This window comes from Hirundo rustica, chromosome 2, assembly GCF_015227805.2.
Source record: "Hirundo rustica isolate bHirRus1 chromosome 2, bHirRus1.pri.v3, whole genome shotgun sequence".
In the NCBI taxonomy this organism is placed as follows: Eukaryota; Metazoa; Chordata; class Aves; order Passeriformes; family Hirundinidae; genus Hirundo; species Hirundo rustica.
In genome coordinates this window covers 92,871,691-92,896,107 of record NC_053451.1, presented here as the reverse complement: position 1 = coordinate 92,896,107, position 24,417 = coordinate 92,871,691, and the positions used below count along the sequence as shown (strand labels likewise).

Below are 24,417 nucleotides of genomic sequence, written 5' to 3'. Positions count from 1 at the left end.
TCTTTACCACGAACATTGTACTGCACACTTGCACGTGCTTTATAAAGCAGGTACAGTATCTTGTATATTTAAGCCATAGTCATAGCTTCCTTCTCTGGGTTTCATAAAACTAGGATAACACAGTCTTTAACCTCAATTGACTTTGCATCCATCCTTTAACAGCTTCTCCCACAGTGTTTTCCTCCATTCTGCAGGCTGGAGCCTGTCACTCACATCCCATGCTGAGTGCTGAGCTTGAGCAGAGTTGAAATTAATTTCTTTGCATTTATAAATACGTACTCTTGTGCCCACCAGGATTTTCTCAGGAGGGCTCTTGCTTCTTTGTGTTTTAATGGAGCTTAAATTTGCCCTAAAGTCTTCTTGCTAGCATGCATACCCACATAGCACAGTTTTCATCTCTGGTTCTATTTTAAGCTGGATCATGAAGGCCAGGGAAAGGTTTTCTGCTTCAATGCTTTTGCTCTTTCTTTCTGCTCTTCTCTGAAATGCACAGCAAGGAATTCAGGTATTATAGCCATAGAGCAAACATTTCTCCAGCACGCAGTCCAAAACAGAGTGCTAACACAAGAAGCCTTTTGGTTACTGGCTGGAACCCTCTTTTACCAGAAGAGTTTCCAGGAGCCCATAGTATCATCAGCCCAGCTTTCTATGCCGAATGAACCTGCTAGGGAAAAAAGTCACCTTTGCCTGAGCAAGTTTTAACCAGGCATCTGAGACCAAGTTCCAAAGAGACACTCAGTGGGCTTCTGTCCCTCCAGCAGAGCGGGACCAGGTTCCAAGGCTGAGCTCTCTGTATGTACTTTTTCTTCACATGTGTTGCTAAGTCTAAAGACACTGGTGCCTAAAAGTGGGAGGTGAAGATGTTCCTCGTTAGTCAAGATTGAAAGATAACAGGTTTGGAACGTACAGTGCGTTATTTTGGTGCTCTTAGCCACAGACATTATTACATCTTGATCAATCTGGGAAAAAACCTCATCCCTGGGAATGTTCAGGGCCAGGTTAGATGGAGCTCCGAACAATCTAGTTGAAAAGTGTCCCACAGCAGAGGATGGGAACTAGATGATCTTTTAGGCCCTGCCAACCCAGGCCATTCCATGATTCTACAATATATGTAACTGTGAGGTTTGGAGATTTAAGGCTAGGAAGGAGTAATCTAGGTGGGAGCCTGGAGGATGACTGTTCCATGTATATATCATGCTTGTCCAAGAAATTAAATTGTTTTTAAACTAGCACTGGGTTTTCACCTGAATGACTGATTTCACTGTTTTCCCTGCTGCGAAATCTGAAGGCAGAAGCCTGTTAAAATGTGGTTGTCCGCATTGGGTACAACATGAAGGGACTCGAGCAGTCAGTGTTGATTAATATAAGGATTTATAGTTCCTCTCTGTCTTGACACTGAGAACAAGCACAACCAACATGTTATACATCATTGTTTTTCCTCTTTTACATTCATTGAGGGGTTTTTTATTTCTTTTTTCTTACGGAAGTAGCCAGCCTGGTTCCTGGATCTTATTGTGTGGGTCTAGATGGGAGTAATTCCTATCTGGGGAAGGGTGGAGCTCCTCTTCTGCATGGTTTTAATCTCTGAAGGCTGGCTATAAAACTTCCTCTCCCTCTCTATGGATGTTTGGAAAGTGTTCCCATGTCTGCTTTATCATCATTTATTATCAGTCAGATAGTAAGGGTTACATTTCCTGCATGCTGTGCTGTAGGTGACACCAAGCCCATGCCTCTGCTAACAGAAGTGTCTGGTCAGCCAAGCATATTAAGTGGACTTTCTGCCCACTGTTTGATACCAGCTTGGTGCTGCTAAGTAAGAAGTTAATATCAGTGTGTGTACTTGCATAAGGTATCTGAGACTGTTCTTCCTGGAGCCGTGCTGTAGCACAACAGCCAGAAATAAAAATGCTGTGAATGGTGATCTTTGTCTGAGGAGTACAAGTCACGACACTGATCTGGGAGCACGCTCCATGCAGCGGCTTAGGCTGTCCTGGAAAGGAGGGAGTCCGGGCTTAGAGCCGAGACATAGATCCTGTGTCTGACAGCGCAACAGATGCTGTTACCTGATCTAAGAGAGGTCACCTGCTCCATCTCAGCTTTCACATGTGAGAGTATTTACATGACTTCTGGGAGTGATATGAAGACTCATTCACTAATTTTTAACTCTCTGTACAGTCTAATGTGCAAATCACTCATAAAATACAGAATAATTAAGTAAAATATTTCTAAGGAGTGTCACTTCTTTTAAATCTACCTTTATGTAAAAACATCTCGTATTTCTTAGAAAACTCCTGTGTTTTGGCTTACTACAAAATATAATGACCCCAAAATTAATTAGCAGAATTGAAAATAAATTACCATGATTATATTCTTGAGGTCACATATTAATGTCATGCCCTGAATAGAGCTGCTTGTATAGATGGTAGATTTGTTAGAATACATCTGACTGGCGTGGGATTATCAACAGTTCCTGCCCCATGGCAGTTGAGTGGTGGGAACACCGATGTGGGGCGCTTCAGAAAATAACTTCTGGTGTGGTCTGTGAGTGATCTGGGCTTGTTTTGGTTTGCTTTTATGGGATTGGTTGATGGCTGGGAGTGCTGATGCAGAAATGGAGTTTTTGCCCATCTGCAAATGGGATTTTGTGAACAGATGTAACCATCAATTCAAGCTTTTTATCCTCGCTGTCCTCTTCCCTTGACCTCTCTTGTTGGGAGAGGACTCGTGTAACACTGTGAAGTGAAGAAAAACAATCCATTTGTTTTCATGTGGCTGTTGCTGTCACTCGTGCTCCTTGGCTCACTCTTTGTATTAGTGAGTCTGAATGGCCGATAACTAATCTCAAGTGTATTAATTAACAGGTAGTCTGTCACTGGGCAGTTACTTTAAAGGATCAGGTAAAGCAAGTCTGCTCAGCATTTCAGTCTGAAAGATCATATGGAATACTTCTGTTCTAGTTTATTTTGTCATTTGTTGCCTTATTTTCCATTGTCTTATTCATAAGATTTCAGTTATATTTCCATTTGCAAATTCACATTAGTAGAATGCCTTTTTGTCAGCTCCTGCTGCTTTGGGTAGGCTCCTTCATAGGGAGCAGGTGTTTGATGGGTTTCCCACCAAGGAAAACACCCCAGTTCAGTTCCACCAAAGACACGTTGATGAGAATTCCCTTACAAGCAGGAAAAGCTGACAGTATTTCTGGGGAGCTTTCTAGCCAAAGGTTCATTGGAAAAAGGGCATTTGTCCCTTGGGAAGTTAATTTCCGTGTGGAGTAGAGGTGGGTGGTAGAAAAAGATGATAATGCTAGATTTACTGTACCATTGTTTGTCAAAATTCGAGCTTTTAAAGGGAAGGTTTTTTTGACAAGGCACACTTAGGATTAATTTTTTAATGCATTCTTACTCTGATAATGTTGGAACAGTGCATGTGTTCATATTTAAAGCAAACAGCTTGCATCTAATGCATGCCAGGGCTTTATGCAGGAAGACAAGAAGTGGTAGCCAGCAGCCAGCAAGCCCTTCGGAGGACCTCTGAGCCTGCTGACAGGCACACTTACTCTGCATGTAATTTGAAGAAAGGCATTGTGCCCCCAGTGGCTTGGCTTCGAGTGAAAGATGGAGTTTTGCGCTCTCATTTTGCACTGAGGATGAGCTCACAGATAAATAGGTCACTGTCCACGGAACTATTTTGCTCTAAATCGATTAGAAGCAACATGACCTTAAGCCTGATCTCCTTGCTCTACAAAGATATTGCTGAATTGTGGCTGCTTCTGAAGAAATGCACAGGTGTGTCTAGTATTTCAAATTTTCTTGGTTGCTTCATTGCAGGTCAGGCAGGAACTTTGCCAGATAACATTATCCTGCTGAGGAAAATGGGATGTATTTTAGTACAAAGGCGAAAGTTGTATTCTGCTTTTGTGCATTCATGTATAAATATAATTTATTGGGGGGTGTGTGTGTTCTGTCCTTGTGTAAATTTGCAGTGTATCATTTTATTTGCAGATGTATCTCTCAGTATACCATATGTATCCACAGCCTCTATTCCTGTATTTTACATGGGAGGTACTTTGCTCAGGATTCATTCATGCCGTGATTATGGTGATCAGAACAGCTGCTAAAGCTTACAGGGAGAATTTGCTGTTGCAGAGAGCTGTCCTGCTGGTTTACTGTGTTTTAATTTTCAATTCACTGCCTTTTGTGTGAATATCAGATACACAGTTTCTCCTGATCCCTATTGGAGATAGAGAAAAAGCAACACTTCTTTCACAAGATACAATTTGGCATCCCCTAGTTGTTAGTAGAGGCGGGTTGATCTAAAATGAATTATTTCTTTAATTCCTTCAGTCAGAGCTTTCTATAGAAATGTTGTTTCTGTTAAGATATAATGAAATAGTAGAGATATTATTTGCTGTTAATAGTGCAGCCACAGTTCATTGCAAAATGAAAGCATGTTTTGTGGAAAAGGGACAAGCAAAAATTGCGTCCTTATTCTGCGACTGAATCTACATTCCCAGTTCTGTTTTCCACTTTCGGTGTGTGTGACTGTTGCAGAGGAGACAGGGAGCACCAAGCCCATGGACTGGTGTCTAACCTTCCAATACTGTTCCTTTTGAAATGTCAGATTTAAATAAAACAGGTATGTAAAGGGTGGGTCTTCTAACTAAAGGGTGGATCTTCTTACTAATCTTTAATTAGTATTACTAATTATCAACACGTGAGTCTGAGTGCTCTGCTTCTCAAGCAGTGCTTGATGCTAGCAGGGGTAATACTAAAAGGCATGCTGCTTAGGAGGAATGAATGAAAGGTTTAAGAAAGATGAGGATAACCAGATTGAAAGGGTGGAGTAATCAGCCTGAGTAATTTTTGTTCTTTATGTGCATCCTCATCTGCATCCCTGAGAGGGGAGGGGTGGATTTAGGAAACCACTGATTACTGTAGGAGACAGCGAATGTAGAACCAGGGAGTGTTTTGTGTCAAATCATGGTGGTGCATATGTAACTATGCCAGGACTACTTGTGTAAATTGCCAGGTTTAAAATAGGGTGTTTTCGTTTGTATTTGATCACTGAGAAATAAGCGAGCAGGGCTTTTGTTAACTGCCAAGACTTGATTCTCATCTGTTGACTGCTACTGCTTCTTGTGGGCATGTTCAGCGTGCCAGAGATCATTCCTTTCTGGAAAGCTGTTGGAACATTCTGCTCAAAGTGGGCAGAAGGGCTGTCCCATTCCCTGGCACTGTTCTTTCCTCTTCCTCCTGAGCTTTCTATGGAGTATTTTTTGTGCCTATAGTCAGCAGAGAGCAGAAAATCTAAGTGAAGGAGAGGTCTCAGCAGGCTGACTGTATTGCACTGAATGATTCTGTAGCTGAGTATGGGAGATCCTGAACTGTGTCCATGTCCTGCCTCTGAACTACCCGAACTATTTGCAGGACTTTAGAGAGGCATGACATGTTTCATCTTTTTCATGGCATTAGTAAGCCACAGTGCTTCAAGAGCTCTTCATTAACAACTCTGTCATCTGTGTGGTAAGGTGGGGCAGCCAGTTGGGTTATGAATTCAGCAACCCCTTCTTTATGAGTAGTCTGTAATCCGAGTCCAAATACTGGGGAGTTTACAAGTAAATATTTTAGCTGAAAATTAGTACACAGCTCTAGACAAGCCTCTTAGTGAACACTTAGCCCTTCCTTCTCTCTCACACTCACACATTCCCTTTCAAAACATTGGATTATAGATGTGTAGTTACATTAAAAACTGTATTTGTGTAGCAGTACCATAAAATAATATATTGTCTCTTCGAAGTTTTCCTTGCCATTCTCCGTGTTGTTGAAATGATAAAAGTCAAAAAAGACTTTCCTAGCAGGGTCTGCAATGTCAGGACAAGGAGCATCAGTTTTAAATTGAGAGTAGGCTTGGATTGGGCATACAGAAGAATTTTTTTTTTACAATGAGGATGGTGAGACACTGCAACTGGTTGCCCAGGGAAGTTGAGGATGCCCCACCCTGGAAGCGTTCAGTGCCAGGTTGGATGGGGCCTTGAGCAACCTGGTCCTGTAAAAGTTGTCCCTGCCTACAGCAGTGTGGTCAGAACCAGATGATCTTTAAAGGTCTCTTCCAACCCAGCCCATTCTGTGCAACCTCACAATTGTTAGCACTGCTCTAATTTATCTCCAGAACAGATATGTACAATAAGCAATTAGATTTTACTACTTTGCTGTCGTATAAAAGTGTTTGGGTTTTGTTTTTTGAACAGAGTAAAATCACTTAATATTTAAAATCTTAACGTGCTTCCAAAATAACACAGAAAAACAGTGTTTTGTGTAGTAAAATTGCCAGGTATTCATATTCACACAGCTGGTCCTGTGTGTGTTGACATTTCAGTTAAAGCTTTGGGGCCTGCTTTGAGATACATATTTTTCTGAAGAGGAGGAGTTGAAAGCAGGTGGTTTTGGTGGAGACAAATCTTTGGTTTAATTCTCTGAAACACGTCCCCTTCAGCGTATGTGTTTAAGCTGAGTGATTGCATCATTAGTTTTTAAGGCTCACTGAAGATGTGGCCTTTAGCTTGCATGTGGCTCTTCCATTCAGAGTTGATCTTTCCATTTTCTCTATTTGGAAGACTTCCACTTCTTTGCAATGCTTTAGTATTTAGAAAGCAAAATTCCTGTAATAATTTTCTCAGAGCATTAAATCTTACTAAAGTGCAGTTGGCAAAATCTAATGTTCTTGTTATTCTGTAGAGGCTTGCTTGCTAAAGTACTGAGTGAGACACATCTGGGTCACTTCCCTTCTTATCAATTGAGTCCTGGCTAGGGGAACATTCTCTGCTGCCCAGTCTTTATCTACTATTTCTCCATTAGAAGAAAAAAAAAAATCTTTGCTTTTTGCAAAATCTGCTGCCTGTAGGTGACTAAGTACATCTAATGCTTTAGAAGTATTTTTATTCTGTACACTCAACATGATTTGCAGTATTAGGGAGTTAATGATGCTGCAGTTTTGGAAATATTTAAGTGTGTAGTTCCTAGCAGTCTGAAACTGTCCTGTAAGAACAGAAGAGGGTTTACCGGCAGGCTTGGCTTCCTTCGGGACACCCTGGAAAGAAGAGAGCAATATTGTTGTTGCAATAGTAAGAGCATGCCATAGGCATGAGGTTAATTATACATTTGGGTTGTAGGTACACCTGGCACTGATGCTGCTTTATCTCTAAGCCCATTTTGTGCTTAATGCAAATTTAGGCTGTAATATGGCTGTGTGGCATTATTCTAAGTTCCCTTACTTCTCAGTTTGGAAAGAGAGTAATTATTATGACTTGAAATAGCACAAATATGTGTCTTTCTCACCAAAATGGTCTGGGTGCATCTTGGGTTTTGTCCCGAGACTCAGGTGGTTTTAGAGTCTTTTGCTTTCTGCAAAGCCCTGAGCCAGATGCAAGAAAGAGATGGAGTCTTCAGGTTCTGATTTTCAAGGTTGTGCGCTTTGTGTATTGTTTCTTATCTTACAATTCTCTCGGTGCCCAACTAAGATCTGTGCAGCTGCTCGGGCATCTGACGACTCCCCCTGCACTGGGCTGTCACTGCCTCTTATAGTAATTGTTACATACTCTTTATTTATCGTTATTTGCCAATACCTACGACCTATACTAAACAGGTCATCTCTACTCTTACCCAGTCTTCTTAAACTACTTTATGCCACCGTCACTGCAGAAAATGGAGTCAAGGAAGAGGAAGAAGAAGCAAGAAACAATGCCCAAAATCCTCTTATCTTGCTCCCATCCACTTCCATACTAAAGAACCCAAAACTATGATTTTTCACTCTGTGATAAGCTAAACTACTATCTTTCACACTCTTGTGGCCTGTAATTCTTATTGCAGTGTAGGAAGCCTCTCCCATGGACTGGGATCAAAGCCAGTGTCTTCCTGGGCTCTGTGCCAGGGTCCCAGACCCCCCTGTCCAGGTCTCTGACCCTCCAGGGCAACCAAAGGAATGCCCTGGACTCTGACAGGTGCTCTTGAGCATGTATGCAGCAAAAGCATGGTAAAACAGATTAGATGCTATAACTGGTAACACTTTGAGATGTCTTGCAAAATTGCAACGCACACCCCTCTTGCCTTTTTCTCACGTCTTACTTTGGATTTTCTTCAAGAACAGAAAAATACTAGATTTGGGGTTTGATCCCTAGATTGACTTTCTTATTATAACACCATTTTCTTCTGGTTACAGATTAGCAGGTGTTTAGTCTCTCTTGTCAGCCATATGCAGATTTAAATGTGATCCCTGATGAACTGTGGACTACAGAGTAGTGTGTCAAGTAGGTGTGACTGATGAAGCAGAGAGGAAGAAGCTGTAGTATTTAGCACTCATAGTATCCTGTGGATGCCTCTATTATACATGAAAGGGAGGGGGTATTTCCTCTCATGTTTGTGCTTTGAGGGGATTTTATCTTGGCAGAATAAGACAATGAACTTCGTTGCTTTTTGCAAAACGGGAGGTGGAAGAAGAAAGAGAAAAACATATTTTGACATGTATGTATAATAAGCGGTCAAATCCAATAATATTAGAGTTTGAAAGGAACCAAAATCTTGGTTGGCTCTCAAAGTATGCTTTTGAGCAGATATTTAATAATTTGACTCAAGAAAATGTTACACCTCCTGTCATTTTGGGCCAAGCCAACAGCATTGCGTTTGCTGTATACCTCAAAACTTCTTTTTTTTAAAGGAAGGATCAGTGTTTAATCTCCCTACCTGAAACCAAACCATCATTCTCATAGTTTTGTAGGTAGCCTTGTGCCAAATCCCCAGCTCCGTGATCTCAAAGAAGGTGGATATTGTGATTGCAGAAAGCAGAAATTACCTGAGTAAAGTAGGGGGTTCAGTAGGTTTCTGTACAAAGATAATGGATTTTATTTTTTATTCTTTGACCCATGACAAGTTCCTGCCTCTCCTATTTAAATTCTGGAGTTGTAGCCTTTGGGGATTAATTTGTGTGTCTTGTAAGTAGCTGTGGTGTTCTTCAGGTATGATCAACGAAACAGAATTACCTAGTTTCATTTCAGTGAAATAATTTACCTATTACTAACATTTAGGAAATACGAGCAGTGCTGCAGAAATATAATTTCTGGACTTTGTGAAGGATCTGTCAGATTTTCTGATGCACTAGACATTTATAACACCACCCAAACAAAAAGTGCCTGTGTCCACTGTGCCTGAGCTTATTATACGGGGAACATTATTCCTAAGATTTTAGATTTTTTTTGTCAGTGCCACTTCCAGGTCTTGGCTCGAATAGATCCTTACTTAACACTGAGGATGCATGGGATTCCATTCTAGCCTGTTGGAGCACCGAGTATATAGTAGTGCTGTTCTCTGCATATTGTGACAGTGGGCCGGACATTCTTAGAAAATTTACTGATATTAGTAATGCTGTGGAAGTGGAACTTGTAAAAAGCATGATTCTCTTAAAAGAAAAGGTATCTCAAGGACCTGCTTTATGTGCCAGGTCTTTTGAGAGGAAATAGTCTTTTCTAATGAGGAGAGGAAATGGGAGATAGAGCTTAGCTGTAGTCTGTAAAGCTCTTACAAGTAAAATTCTTATGTAACTATATAATTAAAAGTGCTTATTGGGCACTCAATGCCATATGAAGCTGTTTGGAGTGCTAGGTTGTTTTATATCTCTGTGCCAGCAACTGGGATGCTGGTAGAGGCAAAGAACTTGCATTTTCTACTTGCTTAGGGTATTTTAGCTCACCAGAAACAAACAAGTTGCAAAAGCACTGTTTTGCCCAGGTGATAGTTTCCTTCCCAACTGCATTTTAACAGACAACTGTGTTTTGTTTGAAAATTTCTGAATTTATTCACTCATTTTTCCTGGTCCGTCATTTTAATGATGCTGTAATCAAATGAAATCAGAATGAACTCTTCCTAAAGGTATTTTGAACTGGTGAGATCTTAGTTTATGAACACTTGCATAAATTCCTGTCATCAGCTTGGTGTGGCTACAAATAGCATGAGGACCTGAGGAGCCTCGTCTGCAGCTGTTGTGCCTGAGCATACTGAGCACTGAGCTTGCAGGCATTGTCACTAATCAGCGGTGATTTTTAAAAGTCAGTTTTAAATCTGGAAAGCTCACTAGGCATCTCTAGCAGCTCATTAGTTTTAGGTGGCTTGGAGCAGAAGAGGGCTTCTGTGTGCCAGCTCTGCTGCTCTGGTTCTTCCCTGCTTGTGGGGCTTCACAAAGGAGCTGACTGTTAGTAGTGGTGGTTGTGGGGTGAAGGTGAAGAGGGAAGAATGACGAAATGAAAGATTTGCCTTGGGGCTGAGAGAGATGAAGGGACTGCCCTGAAAGACATTATCTTGCATTTATAATTTACACAGATGGGAGGGGTGGTTTAATGAAGAGATTTTTCAAATTAAGACCCTCTTCATAAAAGGCATCCAACTCTTTGGGTGGGTAAACTGTTCCAGAGGAGAAATAAAGCAAAACTGGTTAAGAAAAATAAAGTATTTCTTCAGTTTAAGGCATGGATTTCATAGAAAAGTCTCAGACGAGTTTTCATGAAAGTTTTGCAGACTCAGCAAGAAAGAGGAGGAAGAAAAATGATTTGTCATTTGATTTCTGATGTGCTACTGGGATCTGTGCTGAAAGGCGTAACCGTGTCCGGATGTGGACAAATAGAATGGCTCTCAAGTTGGTATAAAGTACTGGCCATAGAATGTCCTGCAGGACTACTCAAAGGGTGGTGTAATTCCAGCTGGCTTGCTGGGAATTTTATTAAACTGGTTACAGGAGGCTCACCGGTCACGTTGGGAGGCTCACAAGTCATTACACTTCCTTGTGTGTAATGTGGGCGCAGTCAGTTCAGAGTCTGCTCAAATGTTGTCTTCTGTGAAAATGGGTTTGCTTCAGCATGTCAGACAAACTACAAATGATGATGAGTTTTAGTTTGATCAGAAAAGAAAGAGGAGCTTTTTATCAATAAGGGAAATTCTTGACTGCAGTGGCATTGATTGTTTTCTCAGATCCCAAGTTCTTCAGGGCTTGCTGGCACCAGGTAATTCAAGCACAAGTTATCTTTATGCCCTCGTGCTTAAATCTGTCATCCTGCTTCATCTGAAATGTGGTCAGGTGCTTCTGATGGGATGGGGTCAGGTCCCTCTAAGCCGTCATCCTTTATCATTGAGACAGGACTATCAAAGCAAGATTTAAATTGAATTAGAAGATGATATCTCTTCAAGATTGTGGTTCACATTTTTAGTGAGAAAGGCTTTTTTGGTAGTAAGAACCAAATATTTAAGTGATTCCTTTATGTTAGTAAGATGACACTTCTGCCCTCTCTTACACTCGTAATTTGAATACTAGACAATGTGGGGATTTTTTTAAAGAACCTCCAGTTGTCAGCTTAGAAAAAGTTCCCAGCTATTTTTTGTGTTGGGGTTAAAAATAGTAATAAAAAAGCAGTACTAACTTTAGAGAAGCTTATTTTACTGTTTATTATCACCTACAATACCAGATGCACTATAATTCCCAGGGGCTTTCTTTTTAAGCTTCTTAAGTGAGCTCCTCAGGAAAGACAGGATATTCAAGCTTTTTTTGATATGATCGACTTTATTCAACAATGAATTTTTGGTATGGTAAAACAGACAGACTCTTAGGTCTCTGCATTTGAAAATACTGTGTAAAGCAGAAAAGATAGAACAGGGAAAATAATGGGCAATGTGAATCTGTTCAAGTACAAGTGTAATTTGATGCTATAAAAATTCCTTACAAAACAGTGAGCAGATTTTCAGTAATTCTGTATTTTAATGTGCACCTAATTAGCTTCACAAAAATGGAAATGTAGCAGGTGGCAGGTTCTCTATTTAAAGAATATTTCCAAGAAAATATTTTCCCCAAAGGCCATGAGAGTAAGGAGTGTGTGCTCTCACAGTCTATTTAGCATGTGTGCCTTTTGTTGCCTTATCCTTTCAAAGAAATAGCATATTGAAGTAATGATGGACAACCTTGAAGTGAAATCAGATTGAACCCTCTTTTCCAGAGGTTTGCTAAATGTCAAGGAAATGGTGCAGAGCAATGAGTCTTTACAATTGCATCTCCTCTGAGGGAAAACATATTGAAGAGGGATTTCTGGCTAAATCCATGGGTGGAAATACTTGGTTCAAGTTTTTCCTGTCAAGCTGCTGGATGTGACCTGTTTAGCAATTCCAAGAGTTGCATTTGTTGCACTTTTTTTTTTTTTGTGCTGCTATCTTTTATCTTGGTTGTTTCAAATTATTGAAAATCAGCTCTGATCTTAGTGCATACTTGGCTTTTAGAAGTATGTCTTGAAGCCGAATCAGCACGAGCAAGATGAGATTGCTTTGGTGGAGGGGAGTGCAGCAGGAAGGGCAGCTCGGTGTCTGTCAGTGGACACACTGTGCTGCTCCTCCAGTTGCCAACAGATGAGCTCTTACATTTGAGTTAAAATGAATTTAAAACCAGGGGAAGGAAGAGACTGTCTCTTCAGTGAAGCAGTATTTGACCAGCGTTGTGGGGCTGACCTGTGCAGGTGGCAAAAGCTGCTGCTCCTATCAGAGGGAACATTGGAGCAATCTAATCTAGACTTGGGTATTCACATGGCACATGTCCAGATTGCTGTGGGATTGATCACAGGGCTACGTGGGGAATTAGTGATCCTTGTATAATGAGACATAAAGAGTTTCTCTTCCTTGGGAATGTCCTTCCTCCATCAGTGTAATGCATCATGTATTTACTTAGATATGCAAAATTCAACTATTTTACTACGTGCTTAGGGTGCAGTGCTATGCAGCAATGAAAATTATGTCTGCCTGTGACTTTAGGTAGGATGGTATTTTATGGACTGATGATGTTATTTTCCCTTTTCCCTTCTCCCACCAAAAAATTGGCATTAATCCTATAAGAGTTTATATTCAGGTTAATGGGTCCACCTGCAGGTATTGATTTGTAGAATTGAGGCTGTGTAGAATTTTAAACACTGCTGCAGGAGGGGTCTTTGTATTTTAAGGCACAGACAAGCAAAAATAAACTCTACAATCCTTTGTCCTTTGGGGAAGCAGGGTATTCTTCTTCTGGAAATTACTTGGCCATCTGAGATTGGAGTTCTGAAACATCTGTGTTCAGTGTTCTGTTGAAAACACTGAAATTGTGTCATAAGTGAAGGTCTGGGTGAAATATGACTCGACAGTTGAGAGTATTCACTTATGGATTTGACAGCATGGTATGCAGAGGTCTTCTGATCAGGCAGCAGTTCACCGGATACAGGAAAATAGCCCTGATCAGTGTGTGACCTTGAAAGTGGTCATGGGTCTTCCTCTGCCCAACGGGACGACAGAGAACAGAGAAGTTCTGTTTCACAGTATAAGTTCTTGCTTATCTGGAAGAAGTAACTGAAAGTGGCTTTTTTGCTATTCTCAAATAATTGCAGTTCTCAGAATTTTACGTATGCGAGAATTGCTCATAAGAAGTGTCTGTCTGCTCATGATCTAGCATTTGAAAGACCTCAGTGACAACAAGTCTGTGAGGACCAGAGCCCTACTTCAGCTTGTACTTCAGTGCAGGTGACACTTAATCTTTACATCAGTTCTAGGTTTTTACTTACTTTTCCTGTGCACATTCACAGCTCTGAGTGTCAAAACCTATCTTAATGGCATTTCAATGTACATTAAAACCCAAAACTTCAATGTCAGTACAATGTCAGATTGAAAGAAATGTTCATAACCAAATAAAGACAAAGCTATGTTATCTCTTCTCTACTTTTCAATGAGGCTAATTATGTGGAATAATTATTTTTTAAGAATTGCTAAAGAGTAAAACTTCTTGTTTCCTTGTAAGAACTGAGATCATAGCTTATGAATGAAGCAACTCTGTCATGCAGTCGTTGTCACAATCAGCAAAACTCAGGTTTCTGCTTGACCTCTGGAAACATGCCTCTGCTGAAACACTGGGACAGAAAACCAAGGGTTGGGAAAGCAGTGTGGTTGTCATTAGGCTGAAGTGGAAGGGATGAGAAAAAAGCTTAAGCATTGCTTTTCAGTGTGGAGGTAGAGTGAGTGTGTGTGTCTGAGTGTGTTTTCAAGGGGAGCCAGTTTCGAGTCAGTTTTACCTATCTTATTTAATCCTGTTTTTTGGGGTATTTGAATCTTCATGTCAGAGTAGAGAAATCATAAGTTTCTTGGTTTTGTTTGATTGAGAAGATTTTAATAAAAATTGAATTTAAGATGCAAAAATCCCACTGTTTAACATCATTCCTGAGGAATGTTAGTTCTACAGTGTTTTGATCAGTGACAGGTCTATACTGCTTCTAAATGTCAGTAAATGTAAATTACTCTTTTATTAGTGTGCTATTCAAAGAAAAGTTTGCCCTTGGCAAACACTTGAAAGGCTCCAAAGATTTTCACGTATTTTTCAAAAGTTAGACAGTTTTCTGAGTTTTTGTGTTTCAGGGATTTATATATATTTTTTGTTTTAATGTGTGCTGTGAAATTTTGCATTAAATGACTTTGCAATGCAATTTGTTTTTTCTCTTCACAGATGAAATCATGCATCAGGATATCATTCCCCTCTATGCTGCTGATATTCAGGACCAATTAAAGAAACAATTTGCTTATCTGTCAGGTAAGACTATGGTGTTCCCTCCTATACACGTTGCTTAGATGCACGGTTCAGCCTGCTGTCCTTTCACAGTCTCTGAGGACTCTTATATGAGAAATCAATGAGTAACTTGAAATGCAGGCTACCAAGACTCATTATTTAAGGATTCATTAAAAGATTTTTTAAAAAAGTATAGTAGAAATGTTAAAATTACAGGTAATTTCCCAGTTAACTGGAGATTGCAGCATGGATGCTCTGGTGGTTGCTATACCTTTCAGTCCTCAGCTCACAGCCCCAGCTGCCACGGGCTCTGCTGTCTTGTTTGATACTGAAGCCCAAGCTGACACCTTGGTCACCAAAATGGTGAAGCAAGCACCATGGTACCATGTTTTCCCCCACAGCATCAGTGCTGGGCTCAGACAAGCATAGCATCGAGTTCTGGACGGGTTTTTGATGGTATTACAGACTGCCTTCTGCAAAGGAACCTGCTTTCGGGTGTAAGGCTGTCTCCAAAAGCAGCACAGCCACTTTCACAGAGAGTCTCTGCCCCTGGGTCACCTGTGCCAGGTGGGTGATGGGGGCTGGTGTTTGTGCCATGCACGTGTTGGCTGCTGAGCTTGGTCCATTTCCACGCTGAGCCCACGGCCGGCTGATAATGGGCAAAGGGAGATGGTGCCTTTGCTCCCTGATCAGGCTGAGTGGAAGGTGTGTGATAAGCTTCTGAGTTTGTTCTCCTGTCTTCTGCCTGTAAAAGCTCTTGCAGGTGTGCAGCAGTGTGAACTTGCTGGAGTTATGGCCCCGTCCTGTCCTCCCTCCAGTACACAAAAAGGGAGAGCATCAGTGCTTTGCAGAGCTGCCCTGCATCCTTCAGCATAAAGCAAATTTACCTCTCTGAGCTACAGCTGGATTCTGAGTGTCCCCTCTTCCTCTGAATCCCATCCTGCGTTGGAGCCAGAGGCACAGGGGAATGAAACAATGTCATGCTTTACTTTGCAAGAGCTCACTGAATGTTATTGTACTCGTAATTAACTAGTAATTATGATTTATTTCTGCTACACAGGCTAAACTGTGGGTCTGCAGCAGTGACTGTGTTTTCTGTGGGGTGGTGGTAGCACTTGGAAAATAAGATAGTTTTATGAAGTTGGCTGTTCATGCTTCATTTGAGATTGTAGTGTTTAAGCTACAATTCTCTGGAAATTTATTTTTTTGACTTTCCAAGCTCAATCTTATCCGTGGGCAGAAAATGTCTCATAAGAGTCTTATGCAAGAATCAGCCTATTTATGAAACTATAAGCTGGGTTTATATTTTGCCCCTCTGATGTGAGGGGGGGAAACTGGTGACTGTGGTTAGAGGAGTTGTTGAGTTCACAAATCCACAAGTATCTTCAGCACTCAATAAATCCACCTGGCAGTGGAGCTTAGTAAGAGCATTCCTCATTTGAGTTTCTTCTATCTATTCCCACTCACGTCAATTAGAATTTTATTTGCCTCAAGGAATAGGTCAGCTAAATTACTGTGACTAGATTTCTGTATTTTATTATTCTTGGGAAACTTGAGTGTTAGGCATTTCTGTTTCATTTTGGAATTCAGGTTTGGGTTTTTTTTCTGGTGTTCTCCTGCAGGATGTTGATGGTTAATTCTCTGTGCTGTACCCAACAGTGGTTTTACAGATTCTGTGAATGAAGGAACAGAGCCAATGCTTTGATGCTTGATTTTTGTACAATTTGCTGTTACAGTTGAGCTAAGAGAGGCTTTGCTCTAAGGCCACATGAGACATTCCCAGTGTGTCTGAATGGGACTTTTTTGCTTATTACTAAGTTGCCTTGGAAATAGAATCTAAGTATATGGCATAAAACTCATTACAATGAAAGTCCATAGGTTACTAATGCCTTTGGTAAAACAGCATATTTGCAGGTATTGCTGAGTGTCTTAGATGCATTTCTGATTTTAGTTACTGGCTTTTTAACAGCAAGTCAACATGTCAACATTGAGACTTGCTTTAGTTTCTCTAATAGGATGTATCTAGGTCTCATGGGACACTTGGCTTGAATAGGGAATGAAACCCAGTCTGCTGCTGTGCCTAAAGGCTGTAGCCCTTCCCCTGCTTCCTGTGTCTTGGTCTAAATCGGGGTCACTTCTTACTGGTGTCCCTCATGGTGCTGGATCGTAATGGAAATGCCGCAGGAACATCCAAATTAGACTTGAAATGAAAAAAAAAAAATAGTGAAAACTTCCACTAATGCTTCAGTTTGTCAGCAAATATATGAAAGAGCAATGAAATCAAGGTGCTCACTACTCCTGCAGACTGGCTCTTGCCAGCAGTGAGTATGCAGCGGTGTTCAGTTTAAATCCAATGGTGGGGCAAGCTGTGGACGAGGCTTGTTGTTAGTCATTCACACAGAAAGTTTATAAACCCCAAAGTTAATATTTTACCTCAGGCACGGTTGTTTACTTTTTGCCTTGGAGTTTTTCCTTTCTGTTGAACAAGTTCCTTATCTGGGCTAAAATAGTTACTTTTGTTGTTGCTAGGCTATACTAAGTGTTGTGTCTACATGGTTCACTGTTCCACCTCTTCTACCTTTGCTTTCTATAGTTACTATTAGTGCAACTACTTTTTCTTCCACATTTTAAAGGGTCTTTTTTTTTTGGCTTGTTTGTTTTTGTTTTTTATCCCATGAAGGACAGTGTGTAAGATCCATTAAAAGATCTCTGAAGAATGTATTCCTTATGTATTCCTCACAGTCTTTCATTCGTGTTTTCTGTTTTCTTTCGTAAGTATCTTCTCTTTCCATGGTTGCTGTGTGACTCTCATACCCACCCAGCCTTGTGTCTGTCTGCCATCACAGTGTGCAGGTGTGTTAAAATAAATGGAGATGGAGAGGAGCATACAGACACCTGTGGATGTTGACATGCATCTTAAATCATTCAAGCTGTGTGAAGTGCAAATGAGACTCTTGGACACCATGAGTACTGAACCAGTTATTTAACTCCCTTTCCTTTGAATGCCTGTTTATGCATTGGACAACTTCAAAGTGTTTCCCTTAAAGGAAATACAAATATGAGTTCATGCTATTTGCATTTTTGTCTATTGATTCCTAGTTGTTTTTCCTGCCATTGAAAATTTTAACTTTGGAACTAGCTTTCAAAATGCTTATGCCTTTGATTTATAAATATACACATACATGCTTATACCTTTATCCTTGTAAATAGTAGGTATCTCACTTTGTCTAAGTTTATTTTCTTGGATGTGCTCTTGCTTTCCTCTGTGGAAATGACCTGACCACTCCTCATTGGTCAAACAGTTCCCATTGAAGTAGCTCTGGCTGCTGAGTCTGTAAAATTACATTTGAGAATTTCTGAGTGGATCCTGTACCACATACACGGCAACAGTTAGCTAAAAATACCAGCCTGATTTTTGTTGCTGATATAATTTAGACAGTATCTATGTTGTCTATGGACAGTGGAAGAGGTATTTCTTAGCAGTTTGCCTTGCACAGGTGTAAGCTTAACTACTGTTTTTTATTTACTGCGCTAAGCCTACTGTCTGTAGAGATTTAAAAAAAAAAAAAAAATCAAAGCAAAAATGTGGTAAAGGAAGAGATAAAGGGGAAAAGTGAATCCTTAGCTAAGAGATTTCCAGTTCAAGTATGTTCAGATGCAAATTTATGTATTGCAATCCAATTTTTAAGCCAATATATTTGTTGCTGATCAGCCTGGGCAAAACGCAGCTCGAGAAGTTATGCAAGTAAAACTTCTCATTTCAATGAAAGAACATTTTAACAAATTCCTCTTGAATCTGTTTTTCTTTGCAAAGGATATGCAGTGAAGCTTTTACCCGCTCCCTCATTGAAATCTACATGTAATTTTAAATACTGAATTCTCCAGTTAAGTATATTATGCAAACAGAAAGGAGAAACTCCTTATCAGAAATCCACAAGCATAATAGCTGTACCACTACAATAGTAAAAAAAAAAAATCAGAAGTAAGCCCTTCTCTCAGTCACATGAGGACTTCACTTTTGACAGGACTGCAAATTTTAAGCAATGTCTTTTGAACTGAAGTCATAGATCTAAGACATTCAACAAGTATGATGCTTTGGATCTTGTGTGTGCACATTGATCAACATAGAGATCATATCTTTTCTTATAGCCAAATACTATTTCATTTGCATTACAGAATCAGGCCAGAAGACTCTTTGCTCTGTCATCTAATTGTATCTAGCTACTTACTTCCTTTTTGTGGGGGTGGTCAGAGGACTTTTGAGAATACCTTTTTTTTAATGCAAACAGGAGCAGACTAATTGGGGAACAATTACAAAATAATCTCTTACTCATCCTTCCTGGAAGTAAGTCTAAACAATTTCTTTGCTGCTGTCAACTTTGCTGTCCATACAAAACCCCAGAGAACTAGCTTGTCTTTTACAGGGTTGTGGGGAATTACCCTCTTCTCTGTGTTTGTGTGTGCCTGTGCACTTGTGTCTGTGGTTTTTAGCTGATGTTCCAAACAAGTTTTGTAATTTTCCATGTTAATGCTTTTCTAAATTGAAGAGAATATTAATTACGTCTCATTTGAGATTATTTTTATATACCAAGTTACTAACACGCCTCTGGATTAGAAATTCTGAAAATACTGTGCAATTTCCTTGGATTAGCACTTCTCTATCACCCAACCTGCTTAATAAAAAAGAAAACAAATGCAGAAGACATAGCAACTGTGGTGGGAAAAGTTAGATGCAGAAGATAAAATAATAAATGCTACATCACTGGAACTTAAGGGAAACTTTGCCAATCCCATCTCACAATAGCACAGCTCATGGTTATTTTTTCTACTGTTTTCATCCACAAGGCCATGATGCTCTGGGTACACATTTTAGTAATTGGTGATATTGCTGGTGTTAATTGTGTTCAAAAGTCAGGAACATGAAGTGTTGTTTTCTAAGCACAGTTAAGTCATTTGGCTGCCTAACCTGTGGAGCTAGTACAATTCAATGTTTCTAAAATGTGTGTTTCTCCAAAACACGGGGCTGTCACTGTTATAAAAACTGACCTTAGACCAAGGCTCATAGATCTATTTAGAAGAGTCCCACCTAACAGGGCTTTGCTAGATTTGTCGAGGTTTATGCACTGAAAATTTTCCATTTTATGGAGGCAATTTGTTTTGTTTGAAACTAAATCTGTTAAAGAAGTTTCATGTGATTAGGCTGGCAAAGTCATATATAAGTCAGTTAATAACAAAGTTTTCCATTAATGAATGCTCACAGAAGTAGGGTGGAAGCAGATCTGCTTAATTTAAAGTGGTATGGTGCTTTTTATTTTATTTAATTGCTGAAATAAGCTTCAGTCCTCTTTACTTCTATGATGCTTCCATTTATAGCCTAATCATCCTCTCAGTTGCAGAATGTTTCTCAGAGCTGCATGTTACAAGACAAGCATCAAGGAATTCTTGGGAATTGTTTCAGGTAATATGTCTGCAGACTGATTGAACCCACTTAAGGACTGATGCATTCTCATCTGCTCTTTGCAATAAACAAAAAACTAAAGCTGACACTCAAGTGGCATTTGTTTAATATTTCGTAAAGAAATGATGCTGAATGTATTTCAGCATTTTCCTGGAATCACAAAAGGGATTGGGTTGGCGGGAACCTTTAAAGATCATCTAGGCTATCCCTACCCTGCCATGGTAAAGGCAGTTTTCCCTAGATCCATTCAATCCGACAGTATCATAGTCAGAACAGTGCTCATAATTTTTTAACCAAAATAAGGGGATTTATTATACTTTCAGAAATTTATGTTTAAAGGGAAAAAAAAGGCGAAGATTAGTCTAAGAAAATGCTCTTATTGCTCTTGGGTACTTGACTGTCTCAAAAGCACATCAAACTATTAAATTCCAGTTGTGTAGCGCATCCCGGTGTAAGACTAGAAACAGGAGAGCGGGACTGTGTGTGCCTCTGCAGACAGAACTTGTCCAGCAAACCAGTTAAGGATGTTCAACAGCCGTAGCTGTAACTTCAGGACTCTGAGCTAGAGGGGAATGCAAAAGAGGTGATTTTCCAGTGGTTAGGACTGAGGTAGTTAGATGTAGTCACTGCACCAACCAACCAAAAGTTATTAAAATATTGCTATTAAATTACTAATTTTTTATATTATGATTATAATTGCAGTAACTAATTTTAAAAATTACTCTGTGTGTGTGTTGAATTATTTGCATGAGTTGTAGCACCCACAAATTCATCTGTGTCTTTTTTTCATAATCAGGTGTATATAATTCTGAGGTGCTGAAAGATTATTATATGAATTAGTTTTAATAAGGTTTTGATTTTTTTTGCCTTAAACTTGTGTTTCAAAAAGGATGAGAGAAGAGAAATTGTTCAGTACTTTTCACTTGAATGCTTTGCCTCTCACTAAAACCAAGATCAACGACAATAAAACCCCTATTAGTTTCCTAAACTTTTTATCTCCTCCCCCTAAGTTCTGTGGCTTGACTTACTTCTGGGTGAAGAGAAGAAAATCACATTTTACACAGCTAATTTTATGAACTGTGTAATGCTGCTTTTGCAGAGGTGAAGAAAAATGTGGAAGAAAAGAATTATTCTGAATAAAGGAAAAAATAATTTCTTGCTGCATCAGGTTCATTTAAGAAATAAAGGACGCTTTAAAAAATGAACTCACTGTTTTTTCTATTATTTAATGTAAACAAAATTAATATGTAGGATTTTTACTTTGCTTTATTTCCCGAGCCCTTTTTGTAAATGTCTCTGACAAACGCTCCTTTTAAAGCAGCGGCTGTTTTGCCTAGAGTGGCCATGTATTTAATCACAGAATCACTAAGCTGGAAGAGAGCATCAGGATCATCGAGTCCAACCCATAAAGTTGCAATACAGAGAGCAGCTTCTGTAAGTCAGTATTGTTAAAGCTAAAATTCACAGAATTTCTTATGTGTAGCATTTCAGGTCACTCTGCCCTAAACTCTTTTGAGCAGTGGGGTTCTGATAAGGAAAAGCAGCTGAGGGGCATTTGGAGGTGTATGTGTGCTCAAGTGGCCCCGCAGGGAAACACCGAAGAAAAAGATAATCAGTGAAGAACAACATCCTAAGAGCTCAGGTCAGGGCAGAGCCATCTCCACCCAAGATAGCCACAGATGAATGTGCTAGAAACTGGAAATTAATAGGCACTCACCAGGCAGGATGGCTCTATTTGCCCTTGACAATCAGTGGTGGTCTGGGAACTTCCTGAAAATCATCGTCCAGACTTCTGCTTTTAGGACATGTCCTGCACGTCTATTGTTGTTGTTCTTTTGTTTCATATGTCCTATTTATAGAAATTAAGTAGAACAAAACAAGTAGCCAATGAAGATATCACAAATAATGTATGATTGTGCCTAAAAATAGTTAGTCTAGAGAGTGCAGAACACCTCATAAGCAACAGAAATAATCATTATCATGCTTTTAACAAGAGGAAAATGCTTTAGTTGTGAGAGCTTGTGTGGAACAGAAACCAATAGAATCAAAATAGGTCTTAACTTACATTTGTGTTGTGAATATTTGTATAGCTAAAATTAGCACTCTTTACTCAGTGTTGCGATGTTTAGATGTGTCATAAAGCTTGTGTTTGCAAACTTAGGATTTTTGCATAATAGTTGCATTTTTTTGTTGTTTAAATACATCCAGAGCACATTATTTTTTCCATGTCTTTTGATTCCAAGAGTTTCACAATGACAGCACCATGCCGTCTGTAAGCTGGTAAATGGAAATGAGATTCACCACAAATTAACATAAAGATGCTATTTGATCTCTTCTAATTACATGTGGTTTGGAGGGAAGTTGTGATTTCTTTTATCAAATGAATCTGAGGTCAAATATTTCTCTTTTTCCTGTGAGGTTAGAAAGAGACTGGAAGTGGGTAATAATCTTCACAAATCACTGTTGCTCTCATAATTGGTGTTGTTAATACGGTTTAATGCTGGTGTCTGCACAGTTACCGGATTTCAAGGCTGGAAAAAATATCCTTGTTGTTCTATAGCAGTAATTTTTTCTGGTTTTCTTCTCTTGTTGAACTATGAAGCAAAGATAACTTCCCAGCAGCACGTTCCTGCCACCTCAGAACAGTTAACTTCATGTAGTTGCTAGGGCTCAGCAAGCCCCTTCTCCTTCCTGTCTTTATGAATCTATACTTGCTAAAGACGTGAAACACTAGTAATGCCTTTAAAAATAAACTATTACATTTTGCATGTGTGTGAAGTGCATGAAGAAGCATTGTGCCTGTGAATTGTACCCAGTGGTGCAAACGCCATGGTATCTAACTCAGCAGCAGCTCTACTGTAGTGTAGGTGTTCAGCTCTGCTTTACCTTCTGTACATAATCTGGGAATGGGAAGTCTCGTTTGAAACACCTACACCCATTTCTTTTAATGTTCTTCCCCTTCTGTTTCACCAACCTGGAAGCAAAGCAGCCAGCTGAGCGGGGTAGGGGGTGTTGCAGGAATGGGTTACAGCTGGTAAGAGGGTTGAATTCAGTTCAAGATGGAGATTCACCTACTTAATTCTGAATTAACTTTTTTGTTTCTGAATTAGTTGATTTCTTTCTCCCAGTTGCTTCCATTTATGTGTGGTTGAAGTTCATCAAAAGGCAGATGCGCTGCCATCTGGCGTCAGAACTGCTCACAGGAGCCAAGGCGTTTGTCCAGAAAAAAATCTGATGTGGTGAATGGGATGTGACAAATCCCTTTCTATACAACTTCCTAAGCACTGAAGAAGAGAGGGACTGTTCAGAATAAATTGTCCACACAGGAGCCCCGGCTAAAAAAAAAAAAAAAAAAAAAAAAAAAAAAAAAAAAAAAAAAGAAAGAGAGAGAGAGAGAGAGAGAGAGAGAGAGAGAGAAAATGCAGTTGTTTTATTACTGGGAAATTATTTCAGTCTTGGTAGAGACTTGAATGTAAACACATTTGCTGCTTCTTTTGTAGGTGGAAGAGGGGGAGATGGGTGTCCTGTTATCACCTTTCCAGACTATCCAGCTTTCAGTGAGATTCCTGAAAAAGAGTTTCAGAATGTCCTGACGTACCTGACAAGCATTCCAAGGTGAGCACCCGTTTAGAAGAAAATAATCTTTTATCTGCTAAGGGACTTTTCACATTTAATCCCTTATATGTGGTGTAAAAGTCAGGCTTGGTGTTTAATTAAAGAAAAGGAAAATTAAGTTTATGGTGCAGTGGCAGTAGGTGTTGGTTAGTGACAGCCGTCTAAGGTAGTTGCTAGATAAATTATGTATTGCTATTTATATTTATTTCATCAGAAAATTATTACCTGGCATGTATGGATATAGGTTCCACGATGGACACTGTCCTCTTGTGTCGTCACTTGTCTTAGAATGCAATATTCAGCGTTTTAATTGAGCACATGTATAATTTTGGCAGAACATGCTAATTCCTGGGTGCTGCTCAGGATATTCTCAGTGAGGGAACACTCTGTGTCTACATCGAGAGGTTTGTCCTCACCACCTGAGCTGTTTCTCTGGCTTAGCTGAATGTACGGTGTCTGCAGGCTTCCAGAGCTTTGCCTGAGGGTGCAAAGCAGGCCCAAGGAATAATTCTGACTCTCTTAGAGGGCACAGTAGTGTTACCAATGGGCTGCTCAATAAACATCATGATTTTTGTTGACAGTCTCTTAAGGAGTGAAATAGTGGGCTCAAAATCCTGATGGAGGTGAAGAAGGCAAATATTAGAATAAAGTACATACCCTAGACTTCAGGAGAGCAAATTTCAGGCTTCTTCAGGGAACTGTAGGTGGGGTACCAAGGAAGGCAGTTCTGAGGAGTAGATCTGCTG

At 39.8% G+C, this 24,417-nt stretch overlaps 1 protein-coding gene across 9 annotated transcripts in view; it reads left to right on the top strand.

Annotated features, from left to right (window-relative positions):
• The window catches only part of MCF2L (MCF.2 cell line derived transforming sequence like), a 146,601-nt gene that overhangs the window by 64,191 nt on the left and 57,993 nt on the right, over positions 1-24,417 (top strand). For all 9 annotated transcript variants that reach the window (XM_040089997.2, XM_040089980.2, XM_040090082.2 and 6 more), the window contains exons 2-3: positions 14,539-14,622; positions 23,557-23,671. In XM_040089997.2, coding sequence (XP_039945931.1) covers positions 14,539-14,622; positions 23,557-23,671 — 199 coding nt within the window. The remainder of the gene's footprint in view (positions 1-14,538; positions 14,623-23,556; positions 23,672-24,417) is intronic.